The following is a 19,972-nucleotide window of genomic DNA, read 5'->3' as shown; positions in this document are numbered from 1 at the left end:
ACCAACAAAGATGGCAGCAACTTCCTGATGCAAGAGTGCATTTTACCTTCTGCGATCATTACCCTTGCGCATTACCATACAACAAAAGGCTGTCTGTTTTCAGCTACTGCTCTAGCTGTTTCTTTACGTTCTCCTTCCGCCATATATCTATAAACTGCAGCATATGGAGAATCCATGTTAAGAACATCTTGAATTATCTGCATTGTTTCACGATTACAATGAGCATGTGTTGGATTCTCAATGCGTATGTTTAAGGTAGCTGCAATTATGCAAGTATTTCATTTCGAGCAGGTAATAAAGCACCATACCTATGAAATAATTGACCACATATTCTAAAGCAGGGTGGTCTATGACCTGGCGGTGGTCGAATGTTTGCTGACAAAGAAGCAAAACTAAATGCATTATTGTATACTCTGATATACTTACGAAACTGTTTAGCCTGGGCAGAGTTGTTCCTTAACAATTCACGTATTTCAGCAGGATATTGTAGCAGGCAGGGCCACTTTGCCATTATAACAACACTTAAAATGATTTTCATTATTAAATTTAATAGCTGCCCAATGTTTACACACCACAGTAAACTCAGTGTTAGTCCTAGCTAAATTTAAAAATGGCGGAGCCCTAGCTAGATGACGCAAAAAGTCTGCTCTACGCCGTGCATTTGCCTGTACAAAATTCCAATTGGAAGGCCTTACATTTTGCATTGTCTTGCCTACGTTGGTCAGCCTCTTCAACAGTCTCTTGGCTCTCCTTTCCATTACCTGCTGAACATGATGTTGCCTTTGTCTTTCAACATGGTCACTTTTTCGAGCACCACTAACATCTACATGATTTTTAGGCGTGGAAGACGATGTGCATAATTATGCTCAGCATCAACATTATCATTTGCAATTTCAGGCGGGGGATATGCATAGTCATGTTTAATTAGAAAATTGTTTGGAGGAGGAACATTCATGATTATAGCTACGCGTAGTTCCTTTGTAAATAAGTAACAAAAATCAAAACAAAAAAAAAAGAGAATAAGTGATTTGGCTAAAACAGCGAAAGTGTTCTCAAAATAATTAGCCTAGCTAGCTAGCCAGCTACATCAAAGAAGAAACAGAAGTAAATCTACGAAGAACAGAAGAAAATTTTCTTCTTACAAGTAGAAATGAACAAAAAGTAAAATTTGGAACTAAATCAGAAACTTTTTTAATTCAGAAACTTTTCTGGCATTCACTTGCTTTCAACTTCTTGCTCATCTGTCTCCTGTTTTTGTTTCTTGTTGAAGTGGACCGTAAAAAATGTCAACAATTACCGCGAAAGATTTTCGGGTCAGTGATTGGTTTATATTAACATTCGTGGATTCTCATTGGTTAAAAAATTTAATAAGGAAACTGGACCGAAATCTAAGAAATACTGCGGGGATAGGGTTTTTCCGGGATTTTGCGCAAAAAACTGTGCACAACCATTTTGAACACACAGAATACGGCTATTATTATAGAGATATTGAGATATAGTACTCCCTTACAAAAGTTGAACATAAAGTGCAAGAAAAACAAACAAAACAGTCTTAGTCATTGCAATATTAATTCTAGTAAAACTTTGTCAAACCATTATATTTTATTTTTATAAAAAAATGTGACAATAAAGCACCGAAATGACTTATTTGTTTAGATATAAATTGTGTTCCAAACTTTGACATTATATCAAAAATAATGCGACAGAAATGATTTTTGTTGTTTTTAATTTGCTCCTTGCATGTTGTTCTCCTTTGAAATTTTAGATGAAAATATTGTAAATACTCAACAAAAACAAAAACGCTAAACCGTGGAATTTTCTTCCAGCAAAACTGACATCACATGCAGTTCTGCGACAAAACTTTATATTCACAAAATAAATATATAATTATATATACATAAAAAGCATTAATAATAGCTTGTAGTGAAGTATAGTTTTTTAGTATATTGCATGTGTTCTAGTATATTGCATGTGTTTTATTTCCACAACAGTTTACACAAATTATTTCAAAAACAGCAGTTTGCATGACGGACAATATAAATGGACAACCATACCACCCTCTTCAGCGAAACTTTAACCCAACAGAAAAAAAAACTTAAATTTTCCCCCCAAAATGGATCACGTTTAACAGGAATGTCAAAAACAAAGCAATAAAAATACACTTAACATAAACACACACACACACACATAATGTTGCCCCCTTCCATGAAAGTTTACACGAAATGTGAAAAAGGTTAGGTTCAGTTAAATATAGTTAAATTGGAGAGGCTTAGCTAGATATTTATGCGTAGTTAAACACAATAAAGATATATTAGCTATGGCTATATAAATTAAGATTATAACTTGTCTGATACCAAAGAATATGAATGTAGCAATTGTAAGATATGTTTACCAAATCAGAGTTTTCCATTTGGCTAGCAAATTTGTTTAGTATCTAACAGCTTAGTGTAGCATTTTAATTTTTATGAAAACATAAGTTATGTACAAGGGGAGACAATAGTTATGCAAAAAATGTAAACAAATATGCTAGCCGGCTTTTAAAACTTAGCAATTTAAGAACTGGCTTTTTATGGAAATGCCAGTCTGCGTGACACTTTGAAGTGTGGTACATAAAAACGTAGCACGTAGTTCTAGCTTACATAAAAACTGAACGTTTAAGAAGTATCAAAGTTCTCACCTTTTCTGAATTCTAACCCCCTTCAAACTCTTGCCTTCAACTTCTACTTCCAATAGCTTCTAAATTCAGCGATTGAGGAACTGAATAGGCTATCTTGGGTAAATAAATAATAATTATAATAATAATAGTAATAATAAAGCGAGCGAGTAGAATAAATTAAAAGCGAACGCTCTACCACAACACCACTAGGTTTCTATATCGGATTTCGTGTGTCAATGGCACCACTTACCTTGCGTACAAGCAGCGTGTACTATTATTTAGGGATTGTATTTTTCGCTTAAATGTGGAATACTTTGTTATACAAAAAAGAACTGTAAGTCGATTAAGTGGCGAAAGTGTAGTGTGACGGCTGTTACAGAGATATTGGAGTTTAAAGGTATTTTGATGACATTATCAACCCGTCCTTTTTGAAACAGATTTGGGACCCAGGTTTGAAAAACTCATCCAATTTGGTCCCAGGTTGTCCCTAGTTACCCATTCGGTGCAAAATGACTGAAGTCAGCCCCTCGTTTCTAAGTTTTTTAGCTTAAAGTGTTAAGTGCATTGTAATGGCTTTTAATTAAGATATTGACGTTGATTGATTTTATTAACATCGTGTCATAGCGTCAGAAAATTTAACGTCATAACTTTTTCCTCTCACCAAAGCCAAATAAACACATCCACTTTGCTTGTTAGAGACAGACAGACACAGTCATAGCATTATTTTTTGATATTTATGTGATATTATGTTTAGATGCAGCTACTCAACCAAGTACGTTAAGTTTTATTTCTCTTTCATATAATTTTTATCCGTTTCTAAACCCATATAAATTATATTGTGTATGTGTAAATTGACCCTTGCAGTCTGTTTATCTGTATAAAAATTATTAAATTGCTTTGTCTGTTTCATTTAGCAAGTTCGTCGTCTCGCAACATTTTAACTAAGGATCTTTTGACCTACTATGACATGAATGATGAAACAATATTGTTATGTGGGAATGATTTTTCAGTCCCTGTTAAACTTGGTATTATCGGTGCATTTATGCCAGCAATGCAGAAGTATCTGAAAGAAAATAAAATTCCAATTGTTCAACAGCGAGAAAACTGGCATTTTCAAAAACCCTTAATTTCGGTTGGTGATCTAGAAGAAAATAATATACCTATAGAAAGCAACACGAAACATCAAGAAATTAAAAAGGAAAGAAATGAATGTGCTACTAAGATTCAAAGAAGTATAAGAATGTTCGATTTTGATGCTGCGGCCTCTAGTTTGCTTGTTAATTGCTTGGTAAAGAAAGAAATGCCACAGCGTTGGAGTGACGTAGTTGTTTTATTGAAAATCAGTCACTTTTTCGAAGCTGACCTCATTATTCAACACTGTTACATGACAGGGGAAAAATTGTTGTCAATTGACAATGACCATTGCTATGAAGCAATTCAGTTAATGACGTTGTACAAATTTGATAATTGGTGCAACGCAGTTGCATCAATTATAAAGCGTGATAATACCTGGAAAAAAGAAACGATTTGGGATTCCTTTTTCAATGGAAATAATGAAGTTATGTGTAAGATCACAAGGATCTTATTTGGGAATAGTAAGTACCTAGTTCTTAGTACTTTTTTTGGCTTTATTTATAATGCCTTTCATTTTCTTTTTTACATCTTTTGGCCATCTTTATTAGTTGTTCAAAATTTTTTAATAAGAAACAGCGATCGATTTGAAATAACACCCTTAAAAAAATATTTAATCGTACGCGTTCCGGCCAAAAATTGAAAAATGTGTGGCTATGCTACCGATCTGGATATTAATGAAAAAAAATAATTAGCTCTATCCAGTTACATGGTTGCATGTGCATGTAAGTTCTGTATTAGGGACGGATAAAATAAATTAAATCATTTAAGTCAAATCAAATTGTTCATAAAAATAATTAGTGAGAAAATAGGTGAAGAATAATAAAACTCTGACTTACATTCTAAATAAGATTTTTAAGAAAACCCCGTTTTCTTAAACCACAAAAAATACTAAAGATGTAAAATACTAATAAAATTTACAACTGATGTCCGAACCGTGTTTTTAATTTTATATTGTGAGAGTCACCGAGATTTCTTTTCACTTCATTGCCTACAAATATTTTTGAAGATATCACGTTATTGTAGCACTTTTTTGCACAACTTTTTTGAATGTGGAAATAGGTGTTTTATGGCAGTACTACCTGCAGGTTAAAAAACTTGATATTCTCTACGAGCCAAAAGGATATCAAATAATACTGGCAGAGCAGGATCTTTCTCACACATTCGAAATTTTTCTTGCATTTGCAGCAAGTAGTTCACTGTTACCAATTTCCTGGACGTACTCCTTCTTTGCTACTATAGCTACCCTCCTATCCTAAATTTTTAATTTAAGCTGTAAATTAAAATTTCGAATATCAGAATGTTCGACCATGCTGGATTAGCAGGTGTTGTTGTTTATGGATTATACTATCAACAACTTTATATAATAGTTTTTTAAGTATCACATAGGTGTGAAGAGTAACTAACAATCTGGCATTTGTTTTTAATTCATTTTCTCATATCATCACGTGCTTCTGGATATTTTGGAAATGAAATACTAACCTCGTCCAAGGTTTTCTTAGTCTAACGTAAGCGCAGGTCACATTTATGTGTTTCTGGCGCTGCATCACCAAAAAGGGCTACCAAAATGATTGCGCATGTTAAACGTTGAAAAATATCGAAAGCAAGTCAAAAATAAATTGTATATATACTGTGATCTGTGCCTTGCGTGACCTGTGACATACACTAACCGTGCATAAACTCTCTAAATTTTAGCTCCCTATAGGAATTCCACAAAGAGAAAGAGATATTACGTATTGTAACATAAAAAAATTTTAAAACATAGCTTGCTTTCAGGTCGATCTAAAAGTATGGAAATCAAAATATTACCTTGTTTTGACAATTCCATTGAAACTAGTTCTCATAAACTACAATTGAAGATGTCGCGAAAAAGGGCGTGCTCCACAACTGGGAGATGGGTGGTTTTTTATAAAAGTAAATAATGGAGACGGTACAATATCCTTCCTTTCTACCCCAATGAAAAAAAAAGGTTTAAAGTAAAGAGAACTAGGACATCAATATAAGGCATATCTAAGACTTTCGGTGTTCTAGTTGACCGTAATAATGATTTTATTTCATTTTAGGTACACCTAGTCCTGAACGGTTTGGTAAGATTTCTAAATTACTATTTTACTATTTTTTAACATAGTATAGTCCGTAGCATGTTGGTTCTATATCGGATTTCGTGTGGCCATTGCACCACTTTCCCTCGTGTACAAGCAGTGTGTACTATTAATTAGAGATTGTATTTTTTTACTTGAATGAGCAATACTTAGCTACACAAAAAGAAGTGAGAGTTGATTAATTGGCGAAAGTGTAGTGGTTAAGACTGTAAAAACCAAAAATTTGTATTTTACAATTGGTTATCTTTCAAATAGTACGTTTGGAAAAAAAATATTGCGTATTTAAAATTGAAGAAAGTGTATGTAATCAAGATAAGTGAAAAGATCTTAAATTTGGGAATGCTACAATTATAATTATAACAAGTTTGCAAGAAGTCAATAGACCTTTTTCCATATGCATTTTCGTTCCGCGGAATATACATACCAAACTAACGAATAACATGAAAACGAGATTCGTTATGAGCTATTTTTTAGTTTGCAGCAAAGTAGTGCAGATATGGTTTGTTTACTTGCAATATTTGCAAAATTTATTTGTCATACAGATTGTTATTAACATTTGGTGATAATATGGGGTAATAGCATGTATCATTGGGCCGTTCCAATGCTTTCGTTTATTATTCTTGGTGGTAAATGAGCTAGGTATTAGCTAGCTTTGAATATGATTTGAGTAGCTAGCTAGTTGGCTGGCTGACTTGTTTCAAACAAACATGAAATTTCAAGCTGTTTACCAAAATTAGTATTTTGCTTGTATATATCCTGTGTCTCAAGTTATTGAGTGTACCTTATTTTTTATATAACATCTGTGAAAATAACATTAGCCAGGCTTACAAAAAACTGTGGTTTTAAAATAGTAGTTGAGTTGACCTTGTGGGTGTCTTACCTCATTTATTTTTTACCAAGGGAGGGTAGTTATGGAAGTATTTATAACTCACATTTTACACATTTGTGATTTCAGAATTTAGATACTACTTTGCCTTGGTGGGAAAAGTGGGACTTTAAACTTTCTTGGAATGTTCTTGCTTATTTGTGTCACATTTTGAGCCTCTATCGTAAATTGTATTTGGTAAAAAAATTATTTAAAATTCCAAAAATAAGGTTAAACTTAACAAAAGGAAATTCAAATTTTTCCTTGAGAGGATCACTTCAGAAAACAATTTAAAAATTGTTTGAAAAAAACACAAAATGGTTACTGAGGTAACTGGCTAGAAAATAAATTTTCCGTAAAATTTTGTCCACAAAATGCTTGTCATGTTGAACTTTAACTTTAATATGTGAAAACATAGTCATAAGAAAAAGAGATAGTCTGGGTACCCGGGCCGTTTATTTACGTTTGTTTTGTTTTACGGCGCAATGATGAAATTATTGGGGTGGCCGGAGCAACCAGGGACGTATTTTGAACAAGATGGCTGAAGCGGACGCTTTTATTTATGGTGATGACTTCGATGCTATTCTTGCAGCTATCGAAGACAACCTTTTAGAGGAAGATAAAGAATTATCTGTTCCTGTAACAGATATTGTTGATGAGGTTGTTGCTGATTCCATAGAAGAGGGTTTTAAATGTGATCAGTGCGAAAAAATATGCAAGACATCAAGAGGTTTAACCAGACATAAAAATAGCAAGCATGGCCCTACTTCTGTGGCTGAACCTCATCACCAAAATCCTGAAAATAAATTAACCCTCTATACTTGAAGGAATACATCGGAGAATGTGCTTCCAAGCTAGCTCTAGATGAGTGCTATAGTGAAGAAACGAGAAAGGGGTTTTTGATGTTTCAAAAGCCAACACTAGATGATGCTAGATACACCTTTGAATTTATTAAAGATGTTGTAGCCAGTTTTAAAAACAATAGCGAAAAATTTTGTGCCTCTTTTTACAAATGTGTTTCCGAGAATATTGTTTTCAAAAACTTATCAAAAAGAGCATCAGTTATCCTAGGATTTGAGTTAGCGAACTATGTACTTGCCCACCTAACAGGTTTAGTTGTTAATGGTGATATTGCAAATGTATCTCCAGGTACAAATTTTTCACCAAAGGAAAAGCAAATTATTAAATATCTTGCAGGATATGTTTTTGGAACACTTTACAGACGTATACGTAGATCGAAACAAAGTCGTAGTATCTTGAATCTGCAAAGCATACATCTACTTATTGCTGGTAAATCAACTGACCAGGAACACGATACCGAAATCAATACACTAGTTCGCATTAAAGACCGAGGCGGCTTATGGACAGTAACATCAGAAGTTTTTGAAATTTTTTTCATAGTTGAATCCCATTTCCGCCAAGAGTCTAGCACCACGCATAGAAGTATTGACAGTAAAAAAATGGTATCATATCTCATGAATAATGCAAGAATTTTATGCAATTACAACAAATTAAAAAATGCTTCAACTGAAGAAGTTAGTAAAGAGATAGCTTTGAATTTACTGGAACATCTTATCATGTTGTATATTCGTGTTCGTGTATTTTCACTTGTGAAGGATAAATGTCAACGGCACAATGTTAAATCAAAGGCTAAAAAATCACGATCGTTGCGAACTGAAGTAAAAAAAGCATCAAGCACTTTGGATCATGGACATTAGTCTTGAACAACAGACTATAAACTTGTTAAAACATATTTTTGTATAATTGTAGTAGAGTTAAAGAACATTTGAAAACTGATAAAAACTCACAAATATTTAAGCATATGCAGTCAAATCTTAACTGTAAATTACTATGTAACGAAAATTGTTTTTCTATTTTGGATCATGCAGACACTGATTGGCAGAGAAAACTCAAAGAGGGTATGCATATTTCTTGGTTGAAACCAGACCTCAATAAACAAGTTAAGCATTGCATCATCAATTTATCCGTTTAATTTTATGTTTTGTATTAGCCGCTTGTTCAATATCGTTTTTGTTACTTAGATATTGATTTAGCATGTGTAAATTCAATTAATAAAATTAAAAAATTGTACTTTTGGGAAATATTTAATTGTCTTAAACAAATTGTAGTAGAGTTAAAGAACATTTGAAAACTGATAAAAACTCACAAATATTTTTATAGCTACAAACTTATAAAAAACATTATTTTGGAAAGAATGAGAAGTACACGGAAATATTCAACCTTTAAAAGTAAGTATTTTTGTATGGAACTTACAGAAAATGATTTCATACACATTCAGTTTATTGTGTGCTGCAAAATACTACCTTCAGAATAATGCTGGATAAATATTTGCCCATTGGGACTCGAAAATTTATGTGGAACTTATATTTGTGAATACTGGCCCACAGAATTTTCTAATCATACTCACCATCAGAACCATAAAAACAGAGTAAGGTGAAGCCAGTAATAATGTTTTTTAAGATGTGTGGCTATAAAAATAACCGTTTTTTGTGTGCTGCTTCTTCTTTGATTTGTTGATGACTCGGCGCCTTAATCATTTTCTTCATTATTTCTTTTTTTTACGACATGGCATAGACTCACCATCAATTTTGGCAAATGCTTCGTTGTCAATACAATTACCAGCTATTGGTCTGAATATTTTTTGTGTACGAATCGTGTTATCGTTGTATCCAAAATCTCTAACAGTAGGATTGTCTTTTCTATGCCCCATTGATCGTTGTCTTCCGAAATAATTTTCCATTGGATCTTGGCAAAAGCGCTCTGTAAGAACATATGGTACACCATGTGACAATAGATATTTAATGAGCTCGATCGATGAATATGTTGTGATTTTAATACCTTCATATGTTTGCCATGAGATGAACATGTTAGATTTGGCATTATCAGTGAAATTTCCAGGTCTTGTGGCAATTGAGTCCTTCCAATCAGAAAAATATTTTAGAAATGTTTTAAGTAGCCATGTAAAGCGCTCGTCATCTTGTGATTCGAATGGTTTTAGAAACGATTTTGCTTTAGTGATGCCTTCTTTTGTATTTCTGATGTTCAAACAATCAAAGAACTTGTCCATCATCATACAAAACGTGGCAGTAGCTTCTGCTTCTGGTGGTCCATATGTTTGGAGTGCATGAAAAACTGATTCACTTAACACCTGTGCAGCTAGTCGGACATTCATCACAGAAAAGGGTGTGAGTTTAATATGGTTATTTGTGATTTTGGGAACAAGGTGGAGACCACAGTCCAAATCATCAAAAAAAAGCTTTGATATGTGATTCCATGTCAGATATTTACCATTGTTCCACATACTTCTTGTGCACCTTCCAGCCATTGAATTAGCTAAGCAGTTTCTGGCAGTTTTAATCAGATGTGGTGGGTCGGATATGAAGTAAATATATCTCTTTTCAGTTGCCATCACATTAAGTGTACGATAGGTTACATCAACGTCTCCATTAACATCTTCCACTCTTGTCATATTAAAATGCATCCGATACATACTGCGGTTTGGAGAAGCGCCATAACTTGTAACACCGACCACTTTAATTCCACAATTATCCTCCTATATGCCAACAGCTTTCCAAAATAATGTAAATAACTGAACAGACGTAGCATTTGTGGTTGCAAAGTTGGCAAGGGAGAATTTTAAGGGGTTAACAATACTTCAAATTAAAAAGACCAGCATGTGTGATGCAATGTCATCAGATTTTTGAAGGGATGCCAAATTAAGTTCCATATCACCTAAGTCCACATATCCAATTAAGTCACCGGTGTGCTTATCCCAAACTAATTTCTCTTGTATTTTTATTTCATCCATTAACACAATACCATATCGTTCTATGTCTGAAAAATTCTCCACTATTTTTTTTAATTCTAAGATGACATCTTTATTAAATCCTTGTTGTGGTCGTATATAGTTTTTGTAGTCCCTTAATCGGCGACGACTGGGCAAAATAACGAAACCATTCTCGTCATAACGAATTTCATCATAAAACGAAGGCGATTTTGCAGCTAAACCCAAACAATACCGGATAATCATAGGATGGTATCTAACAGCTGTCTTTGATGAAGAAAGATATTTGTGTTGTTCACTCCAAAAGAATTGCATAAATTCAGGCATCTTTTCGTAATCTGCATTTGACATGATATTCATCATATCTTTGCTCAAACTATCATCAACAGGTACTGCCTTTTGTACGATTTTTTCCATCATCTTTAATTTGTCAGCTTTTAACTGTTTGTTCTCAATTCTATAACTTTGAAGTTTCAATTTTATACGATCAGGAGATGTTAAGGAAACAGGAGCTTTATCATGAGCCGGTGTGGATAAATTGTCTTGTTTTCTTTGAAGACTAAGTTTTTCCCTAGATTCAGCTTTCAAACACGGTTCACATTTGTCTTCAGTGTTAATTAATAATTGGCAGGAAGGTGGTTGATGCCATTTCGTTTGAGAAAGAGGATTTGGTAATATGTCTATTGTTGGGTTAAATTTTTTAGGTGGAGTATGTTCAATGCAACTACCAGAAAATGATCTTGGCAAACCAGGACAAACAAAGAAACCCGAAATGTATCTAATCAAATTAGAAATTGTGATATTTTTAACTGAGTGGTCATAGATATTATAAATTTGATGTTGTTTAGGAAGACTCCATAGTAGCACACGGACATTAAACTGAAGACTTGTATCAACATAAATCTCATACTTTGGTACCATATGAATATCATTATTGCAATAAAATTGAACACTGTTCTCTGAATAATTATATTGCCACTCGGCAAGTCTGAGATTTTGAATACGGGAAGAAAATTCAGAAAATGATTGATAACATTCAAAATATTCAGGTGTATTAATTTCTGGAGGTGGATGTTGAGCTCTCTTTAATAAAGTTGACTGTGATGATTCCCTTGGTTTTGTTATGGTTGAAGAAGAAGGAATGCTTTTGATGGGTAAATTGAGGCAAGGCAATTCACCAGGATTCAATGTAACTCTGCTCTCATGACGATAATATTGATTTTCATTAAAGTGCCGTTGACAAATGAAGATCCTTTTATTTGCTATTCTGTCACGAAGTGCTTTATCAACCACACGATCTTTGGTGACAATAGCTATCAATTTTTTCCTCCACTGGGAATCGAACGTATTATCACTAGTTGGGACTTTAAAAATAGCTATTCCCTTGTACTTAGCTCTTCGTGATACTGTACAGCCAAATATTGAACAATTATCTCCAGGCATATCAATAAAAAAATCAAATTAAATTCTTTGTTTACAACAAAAAAGAGTAATCTGAACCAGAAAAACCGCCATTTCTAATTTACTGTGCCTGTAGAAAACTGGGTTCTAGTTTAATTACGGCCACAAAAGGATCAAAACAATGCTTCTATTGTTATAGCGCTCTCTTTTCCAGACTATCTCTTTTTCTTATGACTATGGTGAAAACAATGTGAAGTGAGTTTTATATTTTTACAAATCAAATTTCATCCAGTTTATTTTCTGTAAAGAAACAATTTGAACAATTCTGCATTCATGTAAGCAAGAAAACAAAATACATAAAGACCTGGTTTTTAAGAACATTAAGACTGAGATTTTGACAAATATTAAGCAGGTTTACAGCTGAAATCCAGAGATTCTTATAAGAAAAAGTATGTTATTTCATTTTCCTTGTTTTGGATAAACACCTAAAAAAAATATGGTGTCATTTAAAAAAAGTCTTTCTTGTTTCTAAACATGAAGATTTTTGATAAGCTCTATGCTCTATCAATTCATTCATATAACTTACAAAAAGTTAACCATCAAAATGCTTAATACAAATGTACGATTATTGACAGTCAGTAAGAGAGAGAGTAGTGACAGAGGGAGTGTGACAGTTTCATAATCACAACAGCCAATAGTTTGAAAATATTAATTTTAAATACCATTTTACGCAACAAATGTTGAAAAATGATTTGTTAATTACTCATGCAGCTAAGCTATAAGCAACAACTCTGGAAAAAATACTTGTGAAAATGCTATAAGAAAATCCAGCCTTTCCATTTTTCTTGATGTTGAAATCTCTTTTACTGTTCCCTCCCCTTTCCCCCAAAGTCGATGTTACTTTTGTTTAGTAGCTACTCCAGGTTTCTGGAGTACTTCTGTTAGCATCTGTCAAGCATATTCAATATTGATTTTTGGGGAATGGGGAGCTCAAAATGATATTCACAATATGTTTTTCCAGGGTTGTAGCTTTTAGCTGCTGGCTGCTTTGGATACCAGCAAGCTTATTTTAATTTTTTTAATGATCAGTGTAATACGAAGTAACACTGAGCGTTAGTTGACCTTTATATTGAGCTGTAGTTCTAAATTTACTTGAAAACAGTAAAATAAAATGTATTTACATCATTTTAAAAACGTGGCTAGGTTTTAGAGAAGTTTAGCTAGCTAACATTTACCAGAAGATACGCCCTTAAAATCTGCAATATTTTAATTTTTTTTGTCATACTACCACTACCAACACCCTCTTTATAACTGTGTTAACTACGATTATTTGAAACTGTCAGTTAGAAGCTATAAAAGTCAACATTTTGTTGATACATTCTTTAAACTTGCATGTAAACAACCAGCATCCCGATATTTGCTCATAACTAATCTCGTTTTCATGTTGTTCTGCATTTTCGCATAGGACAATAATGCCTTACTTGGTACGGTAACTTCGTCTTTAGGTAATTGATTAAAAAGTGCAATTTTAAGTGTAGCGAGCTCTGTTAGATACGCAATATTTGTCTAATAATAATAATTTATTTAATTACTACTACTATTGCCAGAAAAGCATGCATTGTTTAAAGTTAAAAACTAACTTTCTCTACATTTTTGTCATTGGAGTATATTGGTCTGTGACGATTCTGTTGTACAATTGAAACACTTACTTATTTCTAAATGAATCTCTAAATTTCTTTTTTTAACTTGTATTGACCTGTTCTAGAAACATTTAACAATATGGTAACACGATATCTCTTGCAATACTATGTGGAAAATGATGAAAAAATTTTGCTTTGTGGTGATGGGTATAACATTCCAATTACCCTTGGCGTCATTAATACTTTCATACCCGTGATGAAAACCTGTCTAGAAACAAAAGTCAATGAAAGTAAAGATTGCACGGAAGTACCAGTTCAAGAAGAAAAAAATGACACACAAGAAGAAGAAAATGACAAAAAAGAAGCTGAAAATGATATACAAGGAGCTAAAAATAACATACAAGATGAAGAAAATGGCATACAAGAAGCAGAAGGAGGAATACAGGAAGTGGATAATGAAAAAGAGAAAAGAAATTTGAGGATCATTAGGGTTCAGAAGTTTGATGAAGATTGCGTTAAATTGCTGGTAAATTGTTTCCAAGAGGAAATTTGGGAACTAGATTGGTCAGACATGGTCAAGTTACTAGAAGTCAGTCATTTTTACCAAGCTGTTGCTGTTATTCAGACATGTTACGAAATTGGCAACAAGTTGATTCAAGCAACAAACGACGCCCAGCATTATTACGAAGCAATCGAATTGATGACGTTATATGGATTTGACGACTGGTGCCAGGAGATTGCGAAAAAAATGAGAGCTGGTCAACTTTGGAAAAATGAAGAAAATTGGAAAGCACTTTTTACAGATAATGTAGATGTTATGTGTAAAGTAACAAGAATGATGTCGGACATACATTTTAACTAAAATTAAACACTTTAAATACGATTCTAAATTACCTGAAGTGGATAAATTTTGGGGAGGATTAAATTTGACGAATTTCGGCGAAATTCGCCAAATTAAATACCTGCCAAAGTTTTGATAACTGACCTATTCGCCAAATTAAATACTTACCAAATTTAACATAATTTACCGTTCGGCAAATTAAATCCCAGCCAAATTTAAAAAAAATACGTTTTTTTTTAAATCACACATGCGGAGTAGTGTGATATGTTGGTTTACCCTTTCGTCGCGGCGGCGGCGGCGGCAGCTGTCTTCAGGAAAGTTTCAACACACTGGTTTCAAGTCATTGTTATTGCTCATTTCACTAGATGAAAAATTCTCTACTATTTTCTCGCATAAACGGAAAGCTCGTGTTGTTGTGCTTGATACAAACTTGGAGGAAAGAATACGGAAGGAGAAACAACTTCATTTCTGTACGCTTTAAATGTATTGAATTTTCTATTGTTTTTAATTTCAAAAGAATCAGTGCGTGAGGTGCTCGACCGAGTCTTTTTCGCAAAAAAAATGATTAAATTCCATATTAACTTTTTTCTATTGAAATCTGAGTGTAACACGCTGCAGGCACGTGATATTTGTATGGAAAGTGTGCCTAATATAAGTCGGTAAACATTGCTGTTAAAAACGTCAACAATACGTTTGGAAAAAAGCGTTTAACCATGATAATAACCTATTTTTGCAGGCTTGAGTATACCACTTTGATCATGAAAAACAATATAGATAGATATGCGCCGGACGAGTGCCGACAAAATGTGTGCTGGATTAATGTTTATTCTAACTAAAGAAATAACTTCTTATAACAAAACGTCGTTTTAAAACGAGATATAAACTTTTTCTTTTTGTTTACAAAAGTGTCGAGCATGTGCTTCTTCGCTAATTATGTTAACATAAGAACAAAAGAAATTTTACCGACTTTAATATGGCTTCTTGTTTTGATAATATTATCAAATTCATCATCAAATTATCTAATTGTTTTTATAACCAATCATAGTTGCGAATTGATATTCACGAATAATTTAGTCACACAACCACCAAAATTTCAAATTAAGTTTCTATACAGACACCTGCTAGAACCTCACGCAGTGTTTCAATAGAATTAAAAGAGTTGTTTCTCCTTCCGTATTCTTTCCTCCAAGGTACAAAGTTAATGAAGAAGTTATCTTTATCTTTAGCTGTTTTTATTAAAACATGGCGCTAAGTTAAGATGAAGAAAAAAGCTGTTGTTGCTGAAATTTTTCAAGCAAAAATGAAATGAAGTAAATATAATTTAAAAACCAACAATTTTAGATTGATTTGAAAGGACGCTGATGTTTTAAAGTGTTTTTATGTTACAATACGTAACATTTCTTTCTGCTTGTAGAGTTTCTCATAGCTAGCCAGGATTAAAGACTTAAAGAATTAAGCAGGGATTTTCTTTTCTTCTTTTCAGCGAAACAAATGAACAAGCAAACAAACAAACCAATTTTTATTATGTGTATTCTGCCATGTATAAAAGAATCGTAGCTAAGAATTTGAGTGTCGTATAATTTATTGGGGTTTTTCTGGACAATGTTGTATTAACATATAAAGTTCTAACTTCTGGAAAAATATAATTTTTTCTATTTTTTCACATGTGGTCTCACAAAAGCAAAACTTATATTCGGTTGTTTTGCTTTCCTTTTGCATATTCTTTTGAAATAAGTTCTCACGTGCAGAGGAAAAAACATTTTTGAAAAGAAGCTTTTGTCCGGAGTGATCAGAATGTTTGATAAAATTTTAAAGCATGCAAAAAGTGTGACGACCTCCTACACGGTGATTTTGAGAATTTTATTTCACACGTCAAAAGCTGGGTTTATTCTTGGCTAGTTTCTTTTACCTCCTTTGACACACCATGTTCTAATTAGCTTTTTGAACAATTTCGTTTAAATTTTAGCCCTTCTCAAAAACAAAATTTACGAATATGCAAGTGATGCAACTGGAATTGCAGGTTATTATTTTTTTACTAATATCTGGATCAGTATTATAATACAACATATTCTTTTAAGGAACGCGTCGACTGAAATGTTTTTTCGTCATGTGTGGTTGTAATCCGACCGCGGTTTTTTGTTTAAATAAAAAAAAGAAAAATGTTTTTTTCCCATAAAACCAACTTATTTTATATTCACAACAAGTTTTATAAATAAAATTCATTTCTTTGTGTCATTCGGCAAAATAAATCCCTGGCAAAACAAACATTTGTTGTACTCGCCAAAATGAATCCTCGCCAAATTTTATAAAATTTATCATTCGGCAAATTAAATACTCGCCAAAATTTATCCACTTAGGGTAAGACATCAGCTACAATCGTGAACATAAATTATGAGACAAATCAGAAATTCATATAAAATTGGAGTTTGTCACTCCCCCCTCCCCCAATCTCAATGTTGTGAAGTCAAATATCTGTCAAATGCAAGTCTAGGCTGTCCACAACATTGAGAAAGGGGAAGGGGATTTTTGAAGAAATTTTTATCCAAAAATGTCTCGATACATTATGCCCACGATTGCACCTAAAATATCAATCCTATTCTCATGCTAAACTTTAAGAAGAAAGGATTAATTTACACTTTTATTGTCTCTGGAATGACTCAACCGCGGTTTTGAATCCGAGATGTTTCACATTGCAGACAAAGCTCTACCAAAAATTTTTGAACTTGCTTTCCGAGCCATATGAACATTGATAAGAATTGACCAAAAATCTTCATTTATTTTTTGTTGATATTACAAATTTTTATCAAAGTTAACAATTAAGATGACCAGCAATATGGCCAGCACGATGGACTTTACATCTACTTTGAAGGTTTAAAAAAAAAATGGAATAACAAAATTTGAAAGAAAATTACAGTTTGTCCTCAATTGAAGTGGGGACATCAAGAGTTTTTTAAAGAAATACTCATTAGCATTTTCGAAAAAAATTGATCTTTGATTGAGATGTTAAAATTCGATGTTTCTCTATCTTAAAGATACTGAGGAACTGACATTTGTTTTATATTACGTAGAAACCTTTGTCAATAACAGTCAATTTAATTAACATTTTTTTTACGCCAAAATCCGCACGCTAGTTCAATTTTTGTTAAATAGAAAGTAACCTAACATTTAGCCACCCGATGGCAAGCAAATGACGTTATTAGTCACATCATGGCGTCGTGACGTGTTATTAATTTTTCCTTTTTTGACTTATTTTAAGGTTGACAACTTTCCTCCCAAACCTTAATTTCCTAAAAAAACCCAAAAGGCTTAGTGGAAATATGGGTAATCGATTTGCGCCTATTTTCAAACAAAGTCTTTTTCAAGTGTTCATTTCTAATGTGCTCCAAAGAAACCAATAACTTATTTGTAGAAGATCTTAAGTCAAATGGCATGAAAGAAATAGAATAACGAAATAAAATACTTTTGATGTCATTAATCTGAGAAAATAAGTACATGTTACAGTACATTGTTTTCTTTCTTTTATCCATTCTGGTAGATTAAAAACGGACGCAAAACCTGGTAACTATGTTATAATTTTTTTACCATTGTGTTCAGTTTTCAAGTGTTTTACAAGAATAAAGGAAATGATAGTATAATATTGTCCTAGCGAGATACAATAGTCTATCTTGAATGTGTGTTTTGATTTTTAGCTATATGTAAAGGTCGACTGACTTTCACCGATTGTAGATCTTCTTTAAACTTAAGTATACTGCTTTTTTTTAAATAACTCTTTTGTGGTATACTGCACGGCTATTGTACTAAATGAATTTTTATACTTATGCAGAAGGTATATGCATGACCACTTTGTTACGTATACTTTTTTATTACACTTTGGCAAATTTAATAATGACTTTATTCATCATTATCTACAGAATTTGAAACTCACAACACAGCTACCTTGATTTTATCAAATGGAAATTCGATTTTTGTGGATTTTGTGTGACACAGATTTCAGATAATTATGCGGCTTGTATTTGTCTATACATCAATAAAATCAACCTATAGCATCGAATAGGTCAACCCAACAAGGTAGAAAGGAATAAAAAAGCTTTGGCTGTATTTTATATTGTTTTAGAAAACTCCCCTTTCGAACACGTATATGTTTTATTTCAATTTTTTTATTTCAAATTATAGGCAAATATGCTACGACGGCGCTATCTGGTAACTAATTTTTAGTTTTTGCTCTGGGTATTATAGTTTTGCAGGTTTTGAAAAGAAATATAAAAATTATTGTAAATGTTTTATATTGTGGTCAATAGCGTTTTCAAATTAGCGATGTCATTACATTGTTCTTTAAATTTTGAAGCCAAAAAGTTGGAAACGGAAGTATTACATGGAATAAAAATGTAACCAATTTCCTAACGATGTATTAGGCCACACGTGTCATCTATTTCGCTCCATTGAGAAAGTGTTTTTGTTTTCTCAAATTTTGTGGTGTCATCCACAATACTCTTTTTTCAAATAAATACGTAGGCCAGCTGCTTATGGTTACCTCATTTTCTTTGGATATTTTTGCTCCATACATATCGTTTAAACGTTCTTTTCGGTTTCACCAATGTACACAATGCAACACGATTTGCATTTTATTTTTCAAATCATGCACGAAGGATAGAGATCACGATCCTTTATTACGAACAGATTAAGTACATTCTTTGTTTTCCAAACAACGAAAAGGGTAAAAAAAAAATAGAAGTAAGAGCATTGAATTCCATCTTGAAATTGTGCATTGCTCGCTCCTTCTTGTGTCAAGAAAGATTTCACCCATCACTTTATTGACTCTTTAAATAAATTGAGTAGGACGTTCACGTCAGCATCGGCTACAACACGACTTTCGCCGTTGGTGGTGATGCCAATAACAATGAACTCTTGGTATCCTGCGTTTTTCTATTTTTTGCTTGTGATGGATTTTTCACGCTTGAAGTTTGAACAAATGTGACTTATTTTCATTGTTTTTGTTCTTGTTGGTGTTGGTATTACGTATTATTCATTCCCGCTTTAATAGAATTACCAATAAATTTTGACGAAAAGAAAAATACAATCTACGGCTTACATAGATAATTTTGTTTCATTTGCCAGTATGAACAAGCAGATTTCTATATGGGTCCAAAAACTAGTTTCCAAAAAAATATATTTTTTTTAAATTGTCAACTGAAACTAGAGAGAGCAACCGATCTTCTGGTTCAATTTTACATTAACAATGATGCTACGGTTGAACTACAAAGAAGTGACTTCTCCTTATACTTGCCGCTGTCTATGGTAAATTTCTTTATTCCACTTTATGTCATCAATCGACCGCTTGAAAATGCACGGAATGGGTGGATCTGAAAATCAGAAAAGACGTCAGCAAATATTTTAGTATATTGCATACCAACCGTTACAAAAAAAAAATAATCTGGAAATGGTAAAAGAACGTTTGTAAAGAGTAAGTCCTAATTTAACAAAGGAGTTCTTAAAATTTTTACACAAAATGTGAAATGTAAAATCGCATTTAA

At 32.9% G+C, this 19,972-nt stretch overlaps 1 protein-coding gene across 27 annotated transcripts in view; it reads left to right on the top strand.

Moving 5' to 3' along the window:
• LOC130622996 (uncharacterized) overlaps positions 1 to 18,785 on the top strand; it is a 61,316-nt gene extending 42,531 nt beyond the window's left edge. For all 27 annotated transcript variants that reach the window (XM_057438469.1, XM_057438495.1, XM_057438493.1 and 24 more), the window contains 4 exons: positions 3,411 to 3,428; positions 3,571 to 4,251; positions 5,851 to 5,874; positions 13,726 to 18,785. In XM_057438469.1, the coding sequence (XP_057294452.1) occupies positions 3,411 to 3,428; positions 3,571 to 4,251; positions 5,851 to 5,874; positions 13,726 to 14,462 (1,460 nt within the window). In that variant the 3' untranslated portion in view covers positions 14,463 to 18,785. The remainder of the gene's footprint in view (positions 1 to 3,410; positions 3,429 to 3,570; positions 4,252 to 5,850; positions 5,875 to 13,725) is intronic.
• Positions 18,786 to 19,972: the final 1,187 nt, after the last annotated feature.

This window comes from Hydractinia symbiolongicarpus, chromosome 13 (assembly GCF_029227915.1).
Source record: "Hydractinia symbiolongicarpus strain clone_291-10 chromosome 13, HSymV2.1, whole genome shotgun sequence".
In the NCBI taxonomy this organism is placed as follows: Eukaryota; Metazoa; Cnidaria; class Hydrozoa; order Anthoathecata; family Hydractiniidae; genus Hydractinia; species Hydractinia symbiolongicarpus.
This window is presented reverse-complemented; position numbering and strand designations above follow the sequence as displayed.